Genomic DNA, 19,446 nt, shown 5'->3' with positions numbered 1-19,446 from the left:
GGAGGTAGGGACTAAAAGTCTGTTTCCCTGACCTACACAATTGCTGCCGGAAAAGAGGGGGGAAGAAGGCGGAGACAGGGGCTGATGCTCGGCATTGCTGCCGACTATACTACGGAGAGCAAGCGAGTGAGTTGGTGGCGCCGTGGGGCCCGTGCAACAGCGGGTACTTGTTGTGGCTTGCTGAGCAGCGGGGCTGCTGGAAGGTAGAGGGAGCGATGAGGAGAAGACTACGGGACGTCCTAGGAGCCACAAAATAATTATAAAAGTTACGTGGACATCTGGTTTTGGGGTCTAGCCCAGAACAACCTGTCCGATGAAACCATCCCTTACACGAGACAAACTGACAAGAGTATGACCGTCCTACTTCCCGGAGCAAGAGAATATGGAGCAGTTCCGCTGCAAGGAGCTGCTGGGAGGATGACAGTTTGTGGGAGGGACGCAACAAATTAAATGGGGTTACACTGAAATGGCAGTCCTTGGTCGGGAAAATCCCGAGTCGCTCCGGTACATAGAACCGACTGCCTTGGGAAGCGATTAAACAAGGGGTGCCACAGGGTGGTGTCCTATCCACACCTTTGTTTAATTTTTACATATCAAAACTACATTCGCCACCAGAAGGAGTTACTATCGTTTCTTACGCCGATGACTGCACAATAATGGCCACAAGCCCGGGCCTCGATGAGCTTTGCAACAGAATAAACAGCTACCTCCCTGATCTCTCCAGTTTTTTGGCCTCGAGAAACCTGGCATTATCACCGACTAAATCGTCCGCGACCTTATTTACAACTTGGACGTCCCAAATGTCGATCATTTTGAACATCCACGTCGATGACACTACGCTACCGACTGTCCTACACCCCAAAATCTTGGTTGTGATGTTTGATAAAATCCTCAAATCCCTTGCTGGCAGTACTTGGGGAAAAGACAAAGAAACGCTAATTACCACATACAAAGCAATTGGCCAGCCGTTTGCGTGCTACGCGTCCTCTATATGGTCGCCAAGCCTATAAACTACCCACTGGAAGAAGCTAGAGGCCTGCCAAAATACTGCGCACAGAACCGGCACGGGCTGTCTTCTTATGTCCTCAGAACACCATCTACATAATGAGGCCAGAATACTCCCCATCAAGGAGAGAAATGAGATGCTAACCAAACAGTTCCTGTTGAATACCCAGAAACCTGGGCATCCCAACAGACATCTGATTGGTGAGCCAGCACCGCCTAGGAACTTAAGGATTCATCTCCGTAAGCATTTTGAGAAAATACGGCACCTGAGAACTCAGCCGTATGAAGAAAAAAAAAAACACAAGCAGGTCCTTGGTGAACCCCACAAACAGGCGTCGGACCTTTATGCCGGGAATTTGCCCGGTGAATCCAGTACTCGGGGAACAGTACCCAAAACATGCGGAAGAGGAACGCAAACTCCCCAGGGAAACGCGAATCACTCTGGCTCAACTTCGTTCTGGATACTGTAACAGGTTAAACTCTTACATATCCATGATCAACCCCGACATGCAAAGTGTATGACCCGCTTGCAATGTGTCCCCATATGACACCAACCATCTCTTTAATTGTAATGTGGAACCAACGCCTCTAACACCCCTTTCATTATGGTCCACCCCTGTCGAAACAGCAAGTTTCCTTGGACTCCCGTTAGAAGATATTGATGACAATTTGTGATCGGTGGCAGCTATTAGGTGGGGCGAAACATTGCTACAATTACAACAACAACAACCACGCCAATACGGGGCAAATCCTCTTACAATCATGAATGTATACACAACAATCCGCTATCAAATTATCCACAATACCTTCGATGAGTGTTTAAACAGATTTGTTATTTGTATGTGGAATAAGGCACCGAAACATATAAAACTAGAAAGATTAAAGGGAGATGTTAAATAGTGATATACAGTCAACACTTTTGTATAAAACTATTCTATAACGGCAAAGTCACGACGACATGGATGTTTATTGAATGAGTTATGCTAGAAAAGGAAGTTTTATTCAAATTTTTTCACCTCCCGTAATTTGACTCAGCCACCTACCAAGTAGTCGATTACCTCTTATAAGTACTTTCCTAGGTATCGTATACATGGACACAGTATCGAGGTAATTACTCATGTCAAATTTTGCTCCGACAATTTCAAACTTCTTTGATTCGATTTAAAGATTTGCAGCTCTTGGCACTTCTAAGTTCCAATATAAAAATTCCCCAAAAAATATATTTGATTTTGATAATATTGCATTCCGCGCAGGAAGAACAGGAGCACGCAAGACACATGTGCAGGGAAATCATAAAAGAGGAGGTGAAAGCACAGGAAGGACAAACACCGAATACAGAGGAGAAAACAATAAAGAATCTACGGCATAAACTAAGGAAAAACAATATTTTCACAACGAAAGCGGACAAAGGAAACTCCACTGTGCTAACCGAAAAAGAGCAATATATATCCAAAACCGAGGATCTCATAAAGGAAATGAAATGTCGTAGAATGAGAGAGGATCCCACAGATGAATACCAAAAACAAATCAAAGTTGCTATAAAAAATGCAACAAATATAGTAGATTCTAACATGTACATAGATTGGTCCAAATGAACCCTTCGGCTCCTTCACTGGTTGCGCTACCAAAAATCCACAAGCCGGACACGCCAATGAGGCCCATCATTAATTTTAAATCGGCACAATGTTACAAACTGTCCAAATATTTAAAAACGATATAGATAGATACTCTGGAGCTAAGGAACGAATATGCAATAGCTAACACAACAGAACTAATAGAGAGACTCGAGACCGTAGAGCTAACAAGAAACAGCAAATTGGTATCTTTTGACATAAAAGATTTATACCCATCTATACCACTATCGGAGACTTTGGACATAGTTAGCTCAACAATAGTTCATAACACAAAAAACAAAGTGAAAAGTATGCAAATCACAAATACGCTAAGAACCACTTTACGTCAAAACTATTTTAAATTCAACAATAAAATATAAAGACAAACAAACGGTCTTGGAATGGGAAGCCCCACATCAGCAATTCTTATGGAAGTGTTCATGCAAAATCTGGAAGAAAAGTACATACAGGAGCTGAAGTCCAAATTAGGCGTGTCATTTTATGCTAGATACGTGGATGACATAATATGCGTTTTAACTACTAATAACGAAGAGCTCGTACTGGAGTACCTCAACAAACAGCACGGCAATATAAAATTTACAATGGAAACCGAGAAAGACGGAGGAATCAGCTATCTAGACCTCACGATAAATATTGATAAAGAAACCAAAAGATTTAACTATGACATATATAGAAAGTCAACGGCCACCGACACAATAATACACAATACCTCAAATCACCCTCAACATCATAAAAATGCAGCATTAAGGCACCTGGTACATAGACTTGAAAGAACACCTCTTACACAAGAGGCATATAAGAGAGAACTCGAGGTCACATATAATATCGCTGCAAACAACGGATATAAAAAAGCACTAGTAGATAAGCTCAGAAGGACAAATGGAGAACCAAAAAGAAATAATGAAAAGGAAAATAATAGCTGGATGACTATGACATATACTGGAAAAGCAACATATAAATTGGCAAACTTCTTTAAAAAATACAACATTAACACAGCATTCAAAACATCGAACAATCTAGGGCGAAAACTAAGAACCAACATTAAATCAGAGGATCCGTTTAGCAGCCACGGATTACCTGCGGATGCCAGCATAGTTACATAGGACAAACAGGACGGCAAATAAGAACGAGGTTCAGAGAACATATTAGAGATTACAACAAAAAATACGGAATCCAAACATTATACCCGAGTCTAACTTCGCGAATCACATGGTCGAGAATGAATGTTCCCCAGCAAACATCAATAAAACAGTTAGGGTTCTTCACATACAAGAAAAGGGCCGACGTCTCAACGTACTCGAAAACATGGAAATCTACAAACAGAAAACATTCGACGTTAGAATAATAAACGAACAGATAAACACAATTTCTGATACAATATTCGAGCCTTTAAAACTTGTTTACAGGAAACAACTTAATCACACAGATACAACAGACAAACACACAACAACAATTAACACACCAAAACAAAAAACCGACAAAGAAGGTCAAACGACTAAAATCACAGATTTCTACCTATCCCAGTCAGCCACACAAATCGATTAGTAAACCACCCTCGGTTCTGAACGAACACACAGCACATACACATAACTAAATATACACAAGCATCAATTTGACAATACCTGCTCATATACCTACGAACTATAAATACAGGACAAATGACAACAACAGATCAGAACGAAAATCGACACTGATGATGGCACAACGCCGAAACCGGTTTGTCTCAAAACCAAATTTGACAAGGGATGACGGAAAATCGTTCCAATATACATCATTTATCCACCCAGTCGGAAAATCAACCAAACAAGATAAGTCAGTTACTAGTGTTGTTAAATACATGCAGGGAAATTTTAACCGAGTTTGGCGTTCTTTTCTTACTCGCTTAGAATAGAACGCGGCTATTGATGTTATTCATAAGCCTTTTCTCTGCAAGTCTGGCGCAATTACACAGTTTTGGTTGATTAATGTTACGAAGCATTATCATAGCTTTGAGCTCTAAATTATGTACGGGCTGTCCCAGAACATCGAGTGAATTTAGAAATTCTGTTGGATAGTTTACAACATCTTCTTGATGGATGATAGTATCTACTGACTTGTGTTATACCAAGTCTCCAATTATTTGCGACTGAATATTTGCATTCATTTCGTTGACGTCTTTATTTTTTCCTGCCAAAATAGCTCTTTTGCTTAACCAAGCATGATTTTGGTACTGCTCTCTTAAATTGGGAAAGACCTTCGCAACCAATTGTTCTTTGGTTTCAGTAAATTGGCAAAAGCTTTGGGGTAATGTTTTCAGTCCCAAATTGTTTGGAAAATAAGGCAACCATTGGTTCCCCTTGCAGTTGAACACGAATATTCGTTTCAAGTTTAATTGTTTTTACAAACCTCCACAAATTGGAAGATTTCAAAAATGCATTTAGTTCATCAGCAGCAGTAGATTTTGGGATAACTGCCAATGTCAGCCGAAAATCACCGGCTAACAATACCAAAACTCCACCAAACAAATTTTGATTTTGTCGTAAATCTTGTAATGTTCTTTCCAACGCATCCAATGACTTTTTATGAGCCATGGTACATTCGTCCCATGCAATTAAGGCACTTTGTTGCCATTCCGGACGTCTTTGACATGTTACATGTCAGATGATCAATAAGTTGAACATTTAAAGGCAACTTAAGTGCAGAAAGGCCCGCTCGACCGCCATCCAACAAAGTAGCGATTCCAGAGGACGCTAGTGCTAATACAATTCTATTTTGTGATCGACAAAGCAGCCAAAAGCAAAGAAATTAAAAATGTTTTCCCAGTTCCTCCAGGAGCATCCCAAAAAATAATATCCACCAAGCGCATCGTCGACAGCATGCATAATTGTATCATAAGCTCGTTTTTGCTCTGCAATTAGCTTTTAAATATATGCGCGAAAAGAAATAATGCCAATTCATTGGTATCGAATTATTAGCCATCGAAAAACACATATCTTCAATTTAAACCAATGCTTCATTATATATTTCGTTAGTGAACTCCAAATCTTGGTTTAAAGTCATAAGACGCATGCGACACAAAATATCTTCGCTCATGCAATCCCGATATTTTCTCCATAACACAATTGGGTTTGATGGGCTACATGTTGATATCAAAATTAAAAACAATGTTTTTTGTTTGATGTGGAGAAAATGTAAGATACGCATCATTAAGCACGTTGTCCCAATGTGCATCACACTCAAGTAAGTGCAATCTTTGACAGGCCTCACGATACGACACGCACAAATTTCCATTTACCGTCCTCAAATCTTGAAATGAAGTTGGACCGCGAATATTAATTAACAGCATACGTAAATAGAAACACTCAGCATTGTTAGGATGCACGGTATAAATTCGTCCTAAAGCACTTGATAAACACATTTGCGAAGCCTTGAACTGGTGTTCCTTGTTTACGTCTTTGAAATTCTTTATTCGATGCATTCCATGTAAAGTACGTTGGTACTTCTGCATATAACAACGTTTTTGCAAAAACGACATTTTGGCACAATTTGAAGAATGCAGTAAGGGTTGTCGACGGTGGATTTGCGGCTCTTTGGGCATCGTTTTGATCCGTGAAGTACTCACGTTGTCCATTTTCTAAATGAATAGCTAAGCGCATAACGGTTGGATACCTTTCATTAATCGGAAAAGAAAAAATGCGCCATATGGCTTCATTGCTACTGATGTATCAACCCATTTCATATTGAAGAATCTCGTCATTTCGATTTTCATTAACAACACCAAAGAAGGCCATATCATTGCCTTTATTCACATACTTGCAAATATATTTAATAGATTTCACCGAATTGCAATATTCAACGTTTATGTGGACATTGAACATTTTAAGCAACAATGGTGAATAAGGAACGATCCAGCGATTATCAACTTCAAAGTCATGGTTTTGAATTTTAATCACTGTTGATCTTCCACTATCATCAGTTGATCGACGACGGTACAAAAGGTATCCATCATTGCCGCTTACTGTTTCTGTAACCAATAACTTCGGATAACGTTTCGAGCACTTTCCATCAACCATACATGATGAATTTCTATTTTTGTTACCGCATGGACCGTGTATCATATTTTTTATGACCACTTCAAATAGCTCAGCATCCATGGTTTGATCAGGAATCTCAGCAGATAGCACGCTGTAAATTTCATTTGGTGTTATTTTGTTCACCAACTAAACTAACATATGCGCGTGTGGCAAACCTCTTTTCTGCCATTCAACGGAAATCAACCAGCAACGAACCTCACCTCACTTTTAATTTTACAATGAAGTCCATAAAAGCTTTTAGTTTTTGTTTAAAAACACGTGCCGTTATATCATGACGCTCGGAAGGTATTTGACCATTAAACAAATGTTCTTTGACCTCATCCCATTTTGGATTACATGTGAAGGTCAGAAATAAATATGGACACCCGTAATGGCGAACATAAGTCATCGCATCCTGTGCATACTCATGCATATGACGCGGACTACCCGTGTAGGTTGACGGAAAAATTATCAAGCGGCCAATATCATTCATACTAACATCATTATTTATTGCATAACGCAAATGAATGTATTCTTCCGATCTTAATTGAATCTTATAAAATTTAAACGTTCTATCTCAATTTCCGCATACATATCAACAGCAAATTGGTGAAATAACCTTCGACAATTAACAATATGTTTATATTCATTTTCACGTAGCATTAAAGGTATGAATAATAATTCATTGCTCTCACTTTCTTATTTGGAATACTTTCACCTGTTAAGGAGATAATGTGAAATATTTATATTTACTTAAAATACAAAAAATAAATCGGGCTGGCTTCTTAAATGTACTATTGCGAAATTTTATGCTATTTGACAACCGTGCCCTCTTGTTTAGACTTACATCAATATTACACATGGCTATTTTATTAAGTTTATTGATGCGTTATATAGCATAATATTTTGCAAATTTTCTTTACAAGTGATGTTATGGAAGTCAGCCACAGAAATGCTTATTTAAATGTGGTATTTTCTTACCGGTTTGGGGATTTATCAATCGAAGACTAAATTCATATCCATCTTCTCCACGACAAAACAATATTGGATATTGCAACGCATCATAAGTACGATGTGTTTCACAAACACGTTGCAACTGATTATTTCGGCAATGCAAAACAATGTCGCGTGATGGAAATTCCTCTCCAAACATTACGATGGAAACATCATCAATCGTAGGTGCGTTAAATCTATCTGGATGTTGTCCATGTGGTACTTTATCTGCATGAATGACAACTTTATGGTTATCCGATGGAATTCGATCGAGTGATGTTTCAAAAACTCGAACCAATTCATTTTATTGATGCAACGATATCTGCAGCTGTTCCACAATTTCTCGTCTGACGTTCGATTAAATTGCACATCGACGATCCAACTCGACATTCGAATTGCTGATAAAATAGATTTGCAAAAATTGTTGGTTAATATTGGGAAATGGTAATAATGATCCTATTCGAAGATAAATTTGCCCTTGAATCTATTTGAAAGAAAGTTGCAGTTTATAACCATTTATTGAATTAAACTACTGTTCATGTATTTTTCTCATTAAATATACATAGTTGTGTTATTTTTCGAAAAAATCTAAAATTTTTGATATCAAATTACATAGGTTTCTTAAGCCCACTTGCTAAACAAAAATTCGTATTTCTAACTCAGAGTTGACGTCAAATGACATACATTTTTTTCGTTCAGCAAAAGAGCCTCAAAGTATCTATACATTGAATAAAAAAAATAAATGTAAAGTGCGATAACCTCCGAAGAGATCTAAGGCCGAGCTTCTCTTCCAATTTGCGTCGTGCTCCCCCGGATGGGACCTACATATTTTATGCCGACTCCGAACGGATTCTGCAAAGCAGATGAGTTTTCACTGAGCTTTTCATGGAAGAAATACACTCGGAGCGCTTGCCAAACAATGCCGAGGGGCGACCCCGCTTAGAAAAATATTCTTCTAATTGAAAAACTTTATTTCTAAAATTTTGATGTTGCCTTGCCCGGGCAGGGCATGCGGTGTGGTAGACGGAGCACGCTACCATCACACCACGGTGAACGCCAAATATTCATTGAATATTTACTCTAAAATTACCGATATTAAATTTGTCGAGAAAAAAAATTTAAAACTTGCTGCTTTTTTTCACACATTCACCGAAAATAATGTAGCTGACTCACGCGACTAAATTACCTTGAAAGTCAGCATAAAGTCATTATGTATTATATTAGTTGCGCCAAACGACGTCATTTGGATGCACGAATTATATGGTTATATATTTAATAAAAATGCTTCGATTGTCCTGTTGCTCCGGACATCAATGAAATCAAAGGCTCAGGTGGAGCTTGCAATACTGGCAGTTAAATTTTTCCGTTTGCACAGCACAACCCCACTGTTTCATTTTTGAATTTTTTCGCACCACAATACTGACAAATTTTGTTAATTTTGCCAATGACAATGGATGTGTGTGAACCGTATTGAACTGCGGGATCGTATTCGCACGCAACACGTTCTAAACTGTTACGAACACGGGTTTGGCTTGAAACACGAACATTCAAATTGTAACGTTCACTCCTATCATTAGATCCATTACGAGCAATCGCACTACGCTGCATCCTTAATCTATCACTTCTATTACGTTCTTCCCTGTCTTTTTCACTTCGAGCAGAACGTAACCTTGAATTTCGGTCATGTCTGCCTACACTAAATCGTTCGCGTTGTTCTTCTGAGCGGTTAGACAAACGTCTAGCATTATGGGTACGACGCCAATATTGTGCCTTATTGGGGGCATAATTAGTTCTCACTGAAAAATTAACTTTAAACTTGAGAAAAAAGAACCAAAAATTTATTATTATCAGCACAAAAACACAATTCACTATATATTTTTAAAATTTTTTCATAGTTTTCAATCACTGAATACAATGTTTACGATTTTTTTTTAATATTTTTCAATCGCTAAATGTATTTTCCAAATTTTCCAATGTGTACTATGTTTTAAACGTATACCAATCATTGCATTTTCTTTTTAAGTTTCCGCTGGTTTACATGTACATATGTACTTATTTTTTAATTAATACGTGAGCTAATTGCAATGAAAGAAGAAAAAAACGCAAACTCGGCGAATTATGCATGACTATTACTGTTACTTGTGGTGGGTTTAGGTGTGGTGAGGTGCGGTGAGGTGAGGTGGTGTGTTGTGAGGTGAGATGAGGTATCTATCATTAGGAACGTTTCCTTTCAAAGCGCTGACGCATGTTCCAAACGCAAACCAAATCGGCCCAACAATTTAGCAGTTTGGTGGCATAAAAAGTACTGAAAACGCTATAAAATTGCGCAATCATGTGGTCAGCCCTGGTCCACATTAGGTCGGTTCACATATTATTAATACCTTTAGTTTAATACCCATATCGTATAAAAGCATCCTAGGCTCACCCCTAGTCCACATTTTGGTCGATATTCCGGGAATGGGTTCTAGTATGAACCCGGCCTCACCTCCTTGTTAAAACTCTCATCAATACCTATAATTTGATACCCATATCGTACAAAGATATTCTATGACCTATATCTCCAAAATCCGGGGTCGGAACTCCAGCGCCACCCCAGGAGTCAATTTATGGTAGGAACGTTTTCCTTTAAAGTGCGGATGCATGTTCAAAACACAAACCAAATCGGTTCAGCGGTTTGGTAGTTTGGTGGCATACAATGTACTGAAAACGGAAGAAAAATGCGAAATCGTAAGATCTCAGCTTTCCGCATTTGTCGGCCGCAAAATGAAATATTTTTGAATCTGATATACGTTGTGAACTAAAAGCAAATCATTTTCTAACTAATCCTGACACTGCTAGAGTATTTTGGGGCGCACAATTATTTCACTGAAGTAACATGGATTTCAGAGGTCATTCGAGATTATCATGCATACAGAAAATTTGGATTGGAAGATTTTTTTTTTCAAAGAACGAAGTCGTAGCTCACGAGGCTGGTTAACTATTGTATAAAAAATTATAAGGACCCAGAGGAGTTTCTATAATTTGGAAACAGGGATATCGCAAAATACAGCGCAAAGAGATAGCTTAGAAGGTTGCTAGGTTGCTATCATAGTAAAAATATTAGAAGGTAAAACTATTATCTCTTCGCGGTGGTCATAATGATTTTTAAAAAAGTTTTAAAATCACTCGCTGAAACTTTGTGGAAATGCCAAACCAAAGGAAACAAACAAAAATAAATGAAAGTTTGACTTTTTCAGATGCCAGATAAAATACTTATGTATGTATAATCGACAGAAATGTTTTTTGAATTTATTAAAATTAGGATTCTTTGCTTTGTAGTGGACTTTAAAGCTTCAATCTTATTTGCAGCTTCTTTAACCTTCCTGCAAAATAGTTTGAACATTTTCATATAGCTTTGGCTAGTTGTTTGGCAATATTTTTCGAGGATTGGAAATGCTGTTCCGGCTGAAAAGTTTGACGATCGTAACCAGTGCAAAGCCGTTTAAATGTTAAAGATTATAGCTGGGCACCAGCAGGCCCTCAGGACAGTGCAATTTTCGTCAGTGGGGGTTGTGTAGATTTGGGGCCGACTCTAGGGTTAGCCGTCGCCAGCAGCATTTCCTTATCTTTCTCCAAGTGCTGCCAGTAAGCGACTTGTTGCGACTCTTTATTTTGAATGCAATCGAGGATGCATGTGTATTGAAGCCGAGACTGTGATCAAACGTCAAATCCAGAACTGTTGGGTCTCAGGCAGTAGATACCATTATGGCATTACCTTGAATTACTAATTGTGTTGTGTAATCTGCGACGTCCCCGCCACGAATATTGCGTAGTGGATTTAGACGGTGACAGGGCCACGTTGGAAGAAATGAGAAAACTGGGGAGAAATGTGAGATAATTACTAATTTTCCTGCATTATATAGTTTTTTCTATCTGGAGGACATTAGCCTGCCGGACAAAGTTACTTTCATTGCAGAGAATATATATAAAAATGGACTCAAACCAAATCAGACCTGTTGTTTTAGTCGCTTTACGGCAGGCGTGCTTTTCCGGCACAATATTTTTAGCCCGACTGGGTTAGGCACGAATCTTCCTCTTGCTGCCCTAGAAAGCAGGCCCAGGACTGAAAAGATTGTTCCCTACCGTTTTGGTTCCTTGTCTGCCAAAAAAACTCCTTTCCACCGAGAAAGAATGCCGTTTTCTATGAAAATCAAAAACTATTATGTAAAAAATATTCAATTGTTGAGCATCTAAAAAAATATTTGTTTATAATTTTTGTTATGAAAACAAGATCAAAATAAAAAAATAAAAAATGTGAGAGCGGTGAATTTTAAAAATTTTTTAAACGTCATTTGCCTCTCACCGGTTTTACCTTGTAATATTTTGACCATTGCTGCTATTATCAAAAATTACACCTTCTAAAGTTGTCTTCATGAACTAGTGATAGGCGGAAGGCGTTTCAGTCCCGTAGAGTCTGTATGAGTCAATTACCTTATGCAATAAAATAAGATCCTCTGCGATTGCAATGATGGATATATTGAAATCGCGACATGAAAGTAGAGTACAATGCCGCATATCGCACTCAAGACTAGTTGCAGAAGAACTGGTATAGTAGCCAATGTGCAGTAGTTCATTGCAGAGCCAAAATAGAATGAAAGTTCCACGTTTATTCTCTCGGCACTCAAATATATAAGAAGGGCTAACTTATGGGATTTATTAACTTAACAAGGTCCTGAATTTTAATGTTCATAGATCCTTCATTCTCTAAAAACCAAATCACATGTGCAGCAGTTTCGCCCGAACCTTGCTAGTTTTGATTCTGCTTGATAATTTTCGATAATATTCCTCAAAATCACGAAATATTGATTTGCTAACACGAAATCAGTTTGATAATGCAAAAAAATTGTTTTCAATATAAATTTGTGATTTTAAATAAGTAAAACAATTGAAATGAGGAAAAATATGTGTTTATTTGGCATTTTGTTTTCTGCTTGTTCTTGATTGTGTAGGTTTTTTGTTACCCAACATTGATTTTATGCGGCAAATTTAGTTTGAACAGATCATGCAGCGCTCTACTTAGCATGCAGCGATATATATATGTCTTTGGCGTAGTGTAAACCAGTTGGTATGAAATCTCACTGCGCAGCATTCTGCACTAATGTTTTGGGCTTAAATATTGAATTATGATTTTTATCAGCACAACATCCATCTCCTTTTATTTGCATATTTGTTTACGTTTTTAAATGTGTTTATACATTTTCAGATACTTCAAGGACAAACCAGATGCGATTTACTGCAATAGTCGAGTAGTAGACTATTCGATTAACAGAAGTTGAGCGACTATTCGAGTACTACTGTACCGTAGATCGGGTCACAAAAAAAGTTGTAAAAGTCCGCCCCTAAATATAAAGCTGATTTTGAGAGGGTTTTTAAATTTATTTTTCTTTTTTTTCTTTTGATTTTTCGAAATACAGCGGAAATTGTTTTTCATTGTAACTTGGCTATTTGACACCCAATTTTTGGAATTGATACGTCATTTCTTTTTATCCTGGAAATCTGCACATTATTTTTTAATATCCTTTCGAGATATGAACATGATAACTCAATGCAGCTAGTAGGCGATTTTAAACACAAAACTGTTGGGATAAGTCTTGAAGCCGTGGTGTGGTGGTGGATTCCTCCGCCCACCACAACGAAGGTATTGGGTTCAAGCCCCGGCAAATGTAGGTCAAGATTTTGATAAAGTTTTGTTTATTTAGGAAAACGTTTTTCTAGGCAGGGTAGTCCCGTAGTTTGTGAAACACTCCGAGTGTAGTTTTGGTATTAAAAGCTTCTTGCAGAAATGTCTCGTCTCGCCAATGTGTAGGGAAAAAGAGCTCGATGGAAATTGGGAGAGCGGCTTGGCCCAAATCTCCTTGGAGATAAATTTCGCATTTTTTCAATCTTAACACGATTCAGATCTTTTGTATTAAACGTGGCTTTCTAATTTTGTCAAAAAATCCCCTTGCAGACTCACACGAACCGAGAGATCGATGTTGTTCTTGTTGTAGCAGTGCTTCGCCCCATCCAATAAGTGCGACCGATCATTAATCGTCATCAGTGTCCTCTAACGGGTGTCCAAGAAAACTTGCTGTTTCAACAGGGATGGACCATAATGAGAGGGGTGTTAGAGGCGTTGGTTCCACATTACAATTGAAGAGATGGTTGGTGCTATGTGGAGACACATTGCAAGCAGGACATACATTTTGTATGTCGGGGTTTACTCTGGATAGGTAAGAGTTTAACCCGTTACAGTATCCAGATGGAAGTTGATAAGAAGACAGCCCGTAGCGGTTCTGGGGCAGTATTTTGGCAGGCCTGTTGCTTTGTAAGTAGTAATGAGCGTTTCTTTCTCTTTACCCCAAGTGCAGCTGGCAAGTTATTTAAAGATTTTATTACGGCTCTGGAATTTAGGAACAATATCGTTTGCATGCTCCCTAAAATGTAGATCCTGATCGAATTTCACACCAAAGATTTTTGGGTTTTAAATTATAATACCTAAATTGTAATACTAGTTTGTGAAAAAAATAAGAATAGAGATCATTTTAATACAATCGGGTTGCTTTTGAAAGTTCAGATTTTGTGAATTTTAAAGTTTTTAGTTAATTTTTTATACTCCGTTGAGCAGAGCTCACAGAGTATATTAACTTTGATTGGATAACGGTTGGTTGTACAGCTATAAAGGAATCGAGATAGATATAGACTTCCATATATCAAAATCATCAGGATCGAAAAAAAATTTGATTGAGCCATGTCCATCCGTCCGTCCGTCCGTCCATTAACACGATAACTTGAGTAAATTTTGAGGTATCTTGATGAAATTTGGTATGTAGGTTACCGAACACTCATCTCAGATCGCTATTTAAAATGAACGATATCAGACTATAACCACGCCCACTTTTTCGATTTCGAAAATTTCAAAAACCCGAAAAAGTGCGATAATTCATTACCAAAGAAGGATGAAGCGATGAAACTTGGTAGGTGAGTTGAACTTATGACGCCCACTTTTAAAATAAGGTAATTTAAAATTTCTGCAAGCTGTAATTTGGCTGTCGTTGAAGATATCATGATGAAATTTGGTAGGAACGTCACTCCTATTACTATATGTATGTTTGATAAAAATTAGCAAAATCGGAGAACGAACACGCCCACTTAAAAACAAATTTTTTTTTAAAGTCAAATTTTAACAAAAAATTTAATATCTTTACAGTATATAAGTAAATTATATCAACATTCAACTCCAGTAATGATATGGTGCAACAAAATACAAAAATAAAAGAAAAATTAAAAATGGGCGTGGCTCCGCCCTTTTTAATTTAATTTTTCTAGGATACTTTTAATGCCATAGGTCGAATAAAAATTTACCAATCCTTGTGAAATTTGGTAGGGGCTTGGATTCTAGGACGATAACTTATTTCTGTGAAAAAGGGCTAAATCGGTTGAAGCCACGCCCTGTTTTTATACACGGTCGACCGTCTGTCCTTCCGCTCGGCCGATAACACGATAACTTGAGCAAAAATCGATATATCTTTACCAAACTCAGTTCACGTACTTACCTGAACTCACTTTGTATTGGTATAAAATATGGCCGAAATCCGACTATGACCACGCCCATTTTTTTGGATATCGGAAATTACGAAAAATTAAAAAAATGCCATAATTCTATACCAAATACGAAAAAAGGGATGCAACATGGTAATTGGATTGGTTTATTGACGCAAAATATAACTTAAGAAAGAAACTTTGTAAAATGGGTGTGACACCTACCATATTAAGTAAAAGAAAATGAAAAAGTTCTGCAGGGCGAAATAAAAAACCCTTGATATCTTGGCAAGAATACTTTTCGTGGTGTTACATATATAAATAAATTAGCGGTATCCAACAGATGATGTTCCGGGTCACCTTGGTCCACATTTTGGTCGATATCTGGAAAACGCCTTCACATATACAACTACCACAACTCCCTTTTAAAACCCGCATTAATACCTTTCATTTGATACCCATATCGTACAAACACATTCTAGAGTTACCCCTGGTTCACCTTTATGGCAATATCTCGAAAAGGCTATAGAACTAAGCCAAACGCCCTTTTAAAATACTCATTAACACCTTTTATTTGATACCCATATCGTACAAACATATTCTAGAGTCACGCCTGGTCCATCTTTATGACGATATCTCGAAAAGGCGACCACCTATAGAACTAAAGCTCATTCCCTTTTAAAATACTAATTAACACCTTTCGTTTGATACCCATATTGTACAAACGCTTTCTAGAGTCACCCCTGGTCCACCTTTATGGCGATATCTCGAAAAGGCGACCACCTATACAACTACCACCACTCCATTTGAAAAACCTCATTAATACCTTTAATTAAATAACCATATTGTACAAGCACATTCTAGAGTCACCCCTGGTCCACCTTTATGGCGATATCTCGAAAAGGCGTCCACCTATAGAACTAAGCCCCACGCCCTTTTAAAATACTCATTAACACCTTTCGTTTGATACCCATATTGGACAAACGCATTCTAGAGTCACCCCTGGTCCACCTTTATGGCAATATCCCTAAATGGCGTCAACCTATAGAAATATGGCCCACTCCCTTTTAAAATACTCATTAATCCCTTTCATTTGATACCCATATCGTACAAAAAAATTCTAGGGTCACCCCTGGTCCATCTTTATGGTGATATCTCGAAAAGGCGTCCACCTATGGAACTAAGGATCACTCCCTTTTAAAATACTCATTAACACCTTTTATTTGATACCCATATCGTACAAACATATTCTAGAGTCACGCCTGGTCCACCTTTATGGCGATATCTCGAAAAGGCGACCACCTGTAGAACTAAGGCTCACTCCCTTTTAAAATACTCATTAACACCTTTCGTTTGATATCCAACAACTACCACCACTCCCTTTTAAAACCCTCATTAATACCTTTAATTTAATACCCATATCGTACAAACATATTCTAGAGTCACGCCTGGTCCACCTTTATGGCGATATCTCGAAAAGGCTACCACCTATAGAACTAAGACTCATTCCCTTTTAAAATACTCATTAACACCTTTCGTTTGATACCCATATTGTATAAACGCTTTCTAGAGTCACCCCTGGTCCACCTTTATGGCGATGTCTCGAAAAGGCGTCCACCTATAGAACTAAGCCCACGCCTTTTAAAATTCTCATTAACATCTTTCATTTGATACCCATATCGTACAAACAAATTCTAGAGTCAGCCCTGGTCCACCTTTATGGCGATATCCCTAAATGGCGTCCACCTATAGAAATATGGCCCACTCCCTCACAAAATACTCTTTAATACCTTTCATTTGATACACATGTCATACAAACACATTCCAGGGTTACCCTCGGTTCATTTTCCTACATGGTTATTTTCCCTTTTGTTGTCACCATAGCTCTCAACTGAGTATGTAACGTTCGGTTACACCCGAACTTAACCTTCCTTACTTGTTCATTTTCTTCTACTTAATATGGTAGGTGTCACACCCAATTTACAAAGTTTTTTTCTAAAGTTATATTTTGCGTCAATAAACCAATCCAATTACCATGTGTTATCCCTTTTTCGATTTTGGTATAGAATTATGGCATTGTTTTCATGTTTCGTAATTTTCGATTTTCGGATTTCGGCCATTTTTTATACCAATACAAAGTGAGTTCAGATAAGTGCGTGAACTGAGTTTAGTAAAGATATATCGATTTTTGCTCAAGATATCGTTTTAACGGCCGAGCGGAAGGACAGACGGTCGACCGTGTATGAAAACAGGGCGTGGCTTCAACCGATTTCGCCTTTTTTCACAGAAATAAGTTATCATCCTAGAAGCTAAGCCCTACCAAATTTCACAAGGATTGGTAAATTTTTGTTCGACTTATGGCATTAAAAGTATCCTAGAAGAATTAAATTAAAAAGGGCGGAGCCACGCCCATTTTGAAATTTTCTTTTATTTTTGTATTTTGTTGCACCATATCATTACTGGAGTTGAATGTTGATATAATTTACTTATATACTGTAAAGATATTAAATTTTTTGTTAAAATTCGACTTTAAAAAAATTTTTTTTTACTAATTTTCTATTCTGCGTCATAAGTTCTACTCACCTACCAAGTTTCATCGCTTTATCCGCCTTTGGTAATGAATTATCGCACTTTTTCGGATTTTCGAAATTTTCGATATCGAAAAAGTGGGCGTGGTTATAGTCCGATACCGTTCATTTTAAATAGCGATCTGAGATCAGTGCCCACGAACCGACGAACCAAATTTCATCAAGATACCTCAAAATTTACTCAAGTTATAGTGTTATAGGGGTCGATCCTGATGATTTTGATATATGGAAGTCTATATCTATCTCGATTCCTTTATACCTGTACAACCAACCGTTATCCAATCAAAGTTAATATACTCTGTGAGCTCTGCTCAACTGAGTATAAAAAATAGATATCGGCAAAAATGTTGCCTGGAAGGCATTTTTTCAGATGCCTGCATTGAAAATATTTGCAGCACCTTCATTGTACATGTTTTTGCATATTTCATGTTGAAATATGTGTGTAAATGTAACGTAATCGACAGCTTTTTTGACCAGAAAGCAATTTTTGGTTTTGCGTACCATGCGCCCGGGGTATGTTAGCCCTCTTTGCTCCAATCCCCCTCCTCCCCCCCATCCCTACTACGCCACTAAACCCATCATACTTCATTTTCCTCCGTGGGAGTAACAGATATCAATATTTGAATACGGCAACGTGTAATTCGAGATATATCAAGCAAATCTCCAACAATTAACTCATGGATAGGATGCTAATTACGCCACCTATTGCCCAACCTCTAAATCTTACTCCCTTATCTTTACAGGTGTTGATGGCGTCACAAATGTTGCTGTAAAAACCTTAAAAGAAAACGCTACAGAAATAGAAAAAAAAGACTTGATAAGTGAGCTGGAGGTGAGTATGCATAACTAAAATAGACCTTAATTCAATCACAAAAGGTTTGCTAGGTAGTCAAAATTTTGTATAGTTACGGCCACCTGGTTCCCAAACAGAACTGGCATTGATTGTGTTGTTTCTTGACACATTTATGACAAATAGTAATTATAAAAGGATTTAAAAATAAGTCCCACTAAGTACTGGAATGCATAATTCAATAAAATTTAAGAATTACAAAAGACTATCGGATGAATAAGTATTTTTCTTACTTTATGACAAACTTGGTGAATATATTTGGATGCTAGTGTCACAAAGGATATTGTATGAAGACAGCGCTTCATAAATATGAAGAACAAAGAATCGTACGCCCACTAGTGATTAATTGCTGCGGACTAAAGCCGCATTTTTTGCTTCACAGGAGTTTCTGTACGCTAACGCAACCCTTAAAAACGGAAAGTCAAACGGAAAAAACTCTTGAAAACTGACCTGCCGTAAATATTTCAACGACATAATATACAACGACACTGTATATACGCAAATAAAAGGCATGCCAATGGGATCACCTGCTTCGCCAGTGATTGCAGACATAATAATGGAACAACTTTTGGATAACACATTAGAAAAATTGGGATGCAAACCAAGATTGCTTACAAAGTATGTCGATGACTTGTTTGCAATAGTAAGTGAAAAGGAGGTACAAAACACTTTAAACGCGCTAAATTCTTTCAACAAAAGTATACAATTCACCATAGAACTAGAACAAAACAGAAAATTACCTTTTCTGGATTCAATGATAAACA

General features: G+C 37.8%; 1 protein-coding gene across 3 annotated transcripts in view; it reads left to right on the top strand.

Moving 5' to 3' along the window:
* Cad96Ca (tyrosine kinase receptor Cad96Ca) overlaps positions 1–19,446 on the top strand; it is a 2,297,709-nt gene that overhangs the window by 970,457 nt on the left and 1,307,806 nt on the right. For all 3 annotated transcript variants that reach the window (XM_067760060.1, XM_067760059.1, XM_067760061.1), the window contains exon 6: positions 18,576–18,664. In XM_067760060.1, the coding sequence (XP_067616161.1) occupies positions 18,576–18,664 (89 nt within the window). The remainder of the gene's footprint in view (positions 1–18,575; positions 18,665–19,446) is intronic.

The sequence above is a fragment of the Eurosta solidaginis genome, chromosome 1 (assembly GCF_040869045.1).
Source record: "Eurosta solidaginis isolate ZX-2024a chromosome 1, ASM4086904v1, whole genome shotgun sequence".
NCBI lineage: Eukaryota > Metazoa > Arthropoda > Insecta > Diptera > Tephritidae > Eurosta > Eurosta solidaginis.
Note: the sequence above shows the minus strand (reverse complement) of the source record. Positions and strands in the feature narration are given on the sequence as shown.